Source organism: Lactuca virosa, chromosome 7, assembly GCF_052849685.1.
Source record: "Lactuca virosa cultivar CGN04683 chromosome 7, Lactuca_virosa_CGN04683_v6, whole genome shotgun sequence".
Taxonomy (NCBI): Eukaryota; Viridiplantae; Streptophyta; class Magnoliopsida; order Asterales; family Asteraceae; genus Lactuca; species Lactuca virosa.
The window spans coordinates 183,806,801-183,814,197 of NC_136432.1; the positions used below are offsets into that span (position 1 = coordinate 183,806,801).

General features: G+C 33.6%; 1 protein-coding gene across 1 annotated transcript; it reads right to left on the bottom strand.

Moving 5' to 3' along the window:
* Nucleotides 1-5,296: 5,296 nt before the first annotated feature.
* On the bottom strand, nucleotides 5,297-6,238 carry LOC145123745 (heavy metal-associated isoprenylated plant protein 46-like). The gene is made up of 3 exons (XM_079058959.1): nucleotides 6,102-6,238; nucleotides 5,937-6,015; nucleotides 5,297-5,735 (listed from the first exon to the last, which is right to left on the bottom strand). Exons 1-3 carry the CDS (start codon nucleotides 6,108-6,110, stop codon nucleotides 5,479-5,481), a joined length of 345 nt encoding a protein of 114 aa, XP_078915085.1. The 5' UTR covers nucleotides 6,111-6,238; the 3' UTR covers nucleotides 5,297-5,478.
* Between the last annotated feature and the right edge of the window lie 1,159 nt (nucleotides 6,239-7,397).

Genomic DNA, 7,397 nt, shown 5'->3' on the forward strand with positions numbered 1-7,397 from the left:
ATTATCGTATAATCTCGTAATGCAAGGTTCGTGAACCCCGTTATGCTTCGCTAATGATCGTTTTAAGTCACCGAAAGGGTCCTTAGTCGTGTTTTGATGCGTTTAACTCTCTTTTTAGGGTTTTTACATTGTTAACACATAGATTCTTCGAGACACTTGAACTTTTGACATACAAATGCACATTTTTATGCATAGAATAACTTTTTAACATACAAGTACTAGTTAAGTTTGACCGGTTTGCCTTGTTGACTTTGACTTGAATTTGGCGGTTGTCACAGGTCGGAAACCCAAACCCTTCTGTTTATGATTCGGATCAGTGAGTGGAGTTGGTAAAGGATTCAACCAGTCTGGGTCCATAATGGTTATGAAGTTCATCGTACTCGACGAGTTCAAGGAAGAACTCGTCGAGTCTAAGGCAATCTTGTTAGTTATGAAGATGGACTCGACGAGTTGTTCATACAACTCGGCGAGTCACATACTAGAGACATTCATATGTGGATGATGAACTCGACGAGTTCAATGATGAACTCGACGAGTTCAATGATGAACTCGACGAGTCGGTTAAAGATGGTCCCAGTGGCATGGTTGAAGGAGAACCCGTCGAGTTCTTGCAAGGCTCGACGAGTAAAGTCGGGGTTGTTTTGGGATTGGAAGAGTATGGACTCGACGAGTGGGTAAACCAACTCGGCGAGTCAGGTCAACTGGATGTTGACTTTGACCAAGTTTGACCAGGGTTGACTTTTGGTTTATTGTGGTCTAAATGTTATTTTGGGTATTGATAGTTTGGGAAGCCGAAGGGTCAGCGGTTCAAAGTTGCCAGTTAGCAATCAGAAGTGTTCAGCGAGTTTTCAGCAGTGCGAGGTGAGTCTCCTCACTGTGTGCATGGGTCTACGGCCACAATGCCGGCCCATTATGTTCATGTTCATGTTTATGCTTATGTATAGAAGGAAGACCCGGGGGTTAGCCCTAGGCACTTATTGATATATGTTCCGGGTTACGACCTGATGTCGGGCGAGGCCAGAGGAATGTTAGGATGCTAGATGTCTTTATGATTCTTGCATGACTCGGTATGATAGGATCCGGACCGAGGGTCCGATGTCGGGGTAAGCCCGAAGTATGTTAGATAATAGTATGTTTCCGGGGCGGGGGTCCGATGCCAGGGTATTCCCGAGGAAGATTCTTATGTAGTGCGTTAGATTATACTTATTGTCTTCGTGATACTTGTAAGTGCCTGGTAGGGAGGTGAGTGTGGGCGAGGTCCCGTATCTCATCACAAGCGGAGTATGGATGGATTTCCATATCTCGATATTAGCAAAGCAGGGGCGAGGACCGTGATAGGAAGGATGTGAGTGTGGGCGAGGGCCCATATCTCACTACCAGTAGGGGTGTGGACGGGGTTCCACTACTTCAGTAGCAGACCAGGGGCGGGGCCCAGGTTAGGCGAGGCCTTAGAGCAAGGAATGGTTAGGGAATGTTTATGTATGTTTCAGTATGTTATTTAATCGTATGTATGTGTATGGCGGGCGAGGCCCAGAGACAGGCGGGGCCTAAAGAAACAGATTTGTATACCGGGCGGGGCTCGATGCCAGGTGGGACCTGATGCCAAGCAAGGCCTGATGACGGACGGGGTCCGATGGCGGGCGCGACCCAATGCAGCAGGCGGGGGCCCAATATGTGGTTATGTGCTCAGAATTATGTATGGCATGTATGGATCAGTAGATATGTGTGGTATGTGGTAGGTTGGGGAACTCACTAAGCTTCGTGCTTATGGTTTTCAGTTTTGGTTTCAGGTATTTCCGATAGCGGAATGAAGAGCTCGGGATGATCGCATGGCACACACCAAGAAGTTTAGCCTGGGATATTTACTCTGATAAAATGAATAAGTGTTTTGGAAAAGATACTCTGATTTGTCATATAACCCCTTTTTGTATGTTTGAATGACTTAATGCTATGGATTAGTAATGTTTAAAAAGAAATTTTTGGTCATGAATTTTGTGATGTTACAATGTGTGTGTGTGTGACATTGTATTTTATACTAAATTATTCGGCTATATATAAAATTCAATACATTATGGTCATATTCTTGATTTAACTTCTCTTTTTTAAATTCATTAATAAAAAGTATTCAAGATTGATAATTTTCTATGTTGATTACTTCAAGATGTTATAGTAAGTTAAAATTGTCTACAATATTTTGTTAAAATTTAATGGTTTTATTAAAAAATTTGAAATTATAGATTTTCTTAAAGTCATGAAACTTTTAAATAGATATACTTATAAAATTTGATATAATTATAATTATATTATATTATGAAAAGTAAAATATCCTCCTACCTTTTGTTCGTACTTATCTTCTTATTTATATAAGATTATGACATGTGGATACCACTAATTATCTCTTTTAATCTCATCTCTTGATTTTGACATTTATCTTGATCCGAAGATTAGGAGGATACGTAGGAAGAAAATCTATGATGATATTTGATTTCTCTTATATAATTAATGTGTAGTGGCTATACCATTATGTTAAAGTCTTTTTTTTTTACTAAAATGGATTCAAACAATTCCCCAAACTACATCACCCCAAGATTTGATCAAAACCATTCACACGTTCCTACTTCAAATACACAAACTAGAAATTGATCATTTAACACCACATAACTTTACATAATCAGATGTCCATATTTACTTACCCAACCAATTTCAGTTTCATGGCATCAAAAGTACTCATACATATCAGCTATGTTTGACACACTACAACTAACTTATAAGTCAATTTATTCTTTGAGTTTTTTAGGTTGTTATGTTTGATAAATAAAAAAGTAGATTATAAACTAGCTTTTTAAATAGTTACTAATACTAGCATTTCAACGAGCTTATTGAACTTTTTTAAAAATCTTCCTAGTATTCCCTTTATTAATTATAAATAAAACTCAATATTCTATATTCCCATGATATATATATATATATATATATATATATATATATATATATATATATATATATATATATATATATATAAGTTAGCTTATCAAACGTTATTTAACTAGCTTTTCAGCTAGCAAATGACTTTTCAGATAATCTGCAAAACATAGTCCTAATCATCTAACTTCATTTTCCTTCGCGACTTGTTAACTCCAAGAAAATAGCGGATAATGAAATCATGGAAACTTTTTGCACCATTAAGGTAAACATATCTATTATTAGATGTAATTATACAAATTCCCCCATATGGTAATTTTTCGTAGTAATTTTGAACTAATTAAAGAAAACTTAAAGGTAATGAAAAGATATTAGTGAGCAGAAATGTCTCCATGTAGGAAATATCATGATTAAAAGTCGCATTAACTTTCATAAAAGTTTCCCAATAATACTTAATACTTTTCATAAGCTCGGAAAGGTAACAATATGTGAATTTATGTTTACAACAAATGAAATCCTAAGTTAAGAACCAATCGGTTATTGTTAATTGTGTTGATTTATAATTCAATTACATATCATTATGAATTAACTAACTTTACACAAATTAAACTAATTCATGTACCCATTCATGAAAAATAATAAATTCAAGCACTCTATTAAAACCAAAACATAAGGCCCAAGGTAAATTCAAGTCTACAAAATCAAGCCAACAATATCAATTACACATAGTTGAATTGTGAATTTAGAACCGGAAAAAAGGTTTTAACAATTCTTGTCTGAAAACACAAGTTCATAGATATTGATAGAAGGTTTTATAAACAAAATGATATAAAAAAAAAAAAAAAAAAAAAAAAAAAACACCGAATAGCGTCTCCAAATTGAGTTCTTCGGCGTTCCAATGCTCCAAAAGTTTGTCTCGAAACTCCGAAATCATATATACAATCAAGATAATGACCCACATTATGTTTATATAGGTTTTAGGAAGCTTGGTACCCAAGTCACATCTGACTCGACTGAGTTAAAATTGCTAATATGAGTGACTCGGCCGAGTAAACTCACATGGAAACAAAACAATACAAAATCTTGAATTTTTGACCATCTTGACCCCGAAAGAACTGTGTTATCTTCTAAAAAGGTTTCAATTTTCTAAAATTTCAACTTTTTCATATCGCTCTGATCTTCATGAAAATACAATTGCATCTCCTAGAATCCCCTAAAGCATATTCCAAGCTTTGAACCACTGAAAACTCATATAAAAAGTGTGCAAATCAATAGGTTCCTCAAATTTACGTAAAATAGCCAAAGAATGCAAAATACATGAGATTTGAATCCAAACTATGATGTAAATGCATGAAATATATGTCCTAAAATGCATTAACACCTAGTGATGTGTCATCTCTGTATTTTGTTTATGTTGCTGAACTTTTGACTCAAATAACAATTTGAATTTAGTAATGATTGTTTATTGTAAGTGATTTTAAGAAAAGGTCTTCATCAAACATGGTTTAAATTGAAGATGAATTATTATTCTATGAGCCCAAAATTTTGAAGAAACGACCGGTTATTAAATGGGAACTTCTTTGGTAGCTGGCATTAGGGAATTCTAACCTACATGGGACGGAGTGTAAAACAAAGTATGCATATTCTAAACATGTTAATGTAACCACTTTTAGATCTTTATTATATAATGATGTAGTCTAATGATAGAACTCAAGGGTGTTTGGCTAAGCTTATTAAAGACTTATTTTTCAAGTTTATTTTTTATAAGCTCATTTTTTCTAGTTTATTTTTCATGAGCTCAGTTTATTTTGTTAGTGTAAATCATAATAAGCTCTTAAGTTGGAAAAATAAGTCAGAAAAATGGACTTATAAAAAATAAGCTCGAAAAATAAGCCCTTAATAAGCTCAGTTTATACACTATGCGATTCCTTGCCGTGAATCTTAATAGATAAAAAGGGTGGGGTATCTACCATGGAGAAATGGTAAATGTATTTTATAATAATGAGCATTTTGTAAATTTAATAGATGAGATTTTATCTTGAACATTTGAACATTAAAGGGACAGAAAAAATGAAACAAAACCTATATTACAGACCAAAAAATAATCTGGCCTAAACCTATGAATATCGAGAACCACATAAACCATATTTCATATTACTTAAAATTAAAAATGTTATATACTTTAAATTTAAAATTACATGTCGTTCAACTTTTGACGTCTGACCAATTTGGCGCTTAATAACGTTATGAAGTAGTCGCTCTTATTGTCATACACCTAAGGGCTTTTATTGACTATTTTCATACACCTAAAGGTGGAGAGACCTATGAGTATCTAAGACTTTTTTATTGCAATAAGATGCTTAATAAGCTAAAGTATATAAAGTAGCGCAAAATTTTCCCATATATCACAAACACAATATTTACATCAAGGGTCTCTCATTTATGCAATGCAAAATTCCCCAATAAAAAAGGTGAAGAGAGATTAAAAATGAAGCTAACTATGGAACAATATAAAACTATTTCTTTCACTCATTTTCATTTGATGAAATCTCAAATCTAATATGCATAGTAAGGCATCCCATAGCTGCCGTAGTAGTATTGGTATGGATTAACTGTAAAATTTAGTGGCGCCACCGTGGGATTTGTTTCCTTTGCGGCTGCTGGTTTCTTCTCCTCCACCGGGCCAACATTCACTAGCTCTGTGTATCCGACACCTTTCCTTAGCAAGGTCGTCAGTTCAACTGAGTCAACATCTTCCCCTGTTACAGCGATTTGGGTTTTATCTGATCCAACGAAAGATGCTGATTCCACACCTGTTCATCAATTTTCAGATCATGATTTAGTCAAGTAATTCAATCAATTCCAATTGAGTTTAACAATAATCAGGTATAAAACCCACAATTACAATTGAGGTTAACATTTAGGTTACGAAATTGAAATTAAGCGATTTGTCTGGAACCCAGAATCCAGTGAAAGTTGCGAAGATGAAAATCAATCACAAAACATGATCTTACCGGAGAGACTAACGGCGATTTTCAGAGCCTTACGAATTTTCTTTTCGTTGTTCATTGTGACCTTCACCACAATCTTTTGCTGTAAAACCAATCAATTACACAAATTGAGATTAACTGATTCGAACAAATGTGAAACAGAATTGAGCTGAATGAGTAAACATGTACCTTTGCCATTTCTGTGAAGTAGATGATGATTTGATTGTAACGAGTGTATCTGTTTTGGATCTAGAATATCGGAAAGTAAGAGGATTTAGAGAAGACGTGTGAAGAGTGAAAGTTCTGAGAGGGTATTTATAGATCGTCCAGGGGTTCATAGAGGAGGAAGACGACAAGGTCAACGCCGTGGGAAGGAAGCTTCGGACTAATTGGATAACTTTTTGGATCCCTCTCACCAACTTCTGGGACTGTAAAGGGTATAAAGGCATGTCATTTTCTAGATCATATGCATACGTACTTCTTCTTTTTTCAAACTTTTGTTTACATGCCTTTTATTTACATAAAAGTTTCAAATTACCCCTTTTTGTTTTTCTACACCACAATTATTATTTACATATAATAAACCTGACTTACAAATTAATAAAGGTAACAACAGGGTGAGACATACAGCTTTTTCTTAATATGTATCTCAATTTTATGTTATTTTCTTATCAACAAATTTAAAATTTAAAAATGACAACTAAGTTTGTTACGACCAAATTGGTTATTCTAAACATACGAATTGCTATTTTAAACATACAACCATCATTACCATGCATGGAGTAGGTCAAATTTTCTTCATTTTTTTTATTAAATGTTGTATTATTAAACAATTAGATTTGGTCAAACAAATGAGATTTTTCACTTACTCTCCTTAAATTTTTATATAAGTTTCAGTTAACACCTTTTACTTACTGAACTTTCAGTTTATAACTTTATATTGTCTTTTTTTTAAAGCAACTAAATTAAAAAAAAAAAAAAAAAAAAAAAAAAAAAAAAAAAAAAAGCGACGTCCAACTAACAAATAAATGAGATCTTTTCTTTTGTGTGTTGTTTTTCTTTTGTTTTTTTTTTTTTTTTTTTTTTTTGTAATAATGAATATGTAAATTTGTCAATCAAATACATATGTTTATATATAAAATTCATATTACAATTAACTTCAATTGGTCTAAAATCAGAATGTTAAATTGTTAACGTCTATGATTAGTTGTTAAAAACAACTCATATACGTCCAGTCGAGTCGCTCGACGATCTTTATACATTGTAGCCAGGGGCGTATTTAAGAAGCATGAAGGTAGGTCCCAGGACCTACCTAAAATTTGTATTTCATTTATAATATATGTACTACAAAATTTAGGAATCAACTTAGAAAAAATAAAGGACCTACCTTGAGTTTGTTTTTTTTAAAATGTCTTAAAAACCATTTTAAAAGGAGAAAAAAATAAGTTGCATGGGGCATTTGTACTGTTAAATATATAGGATTAA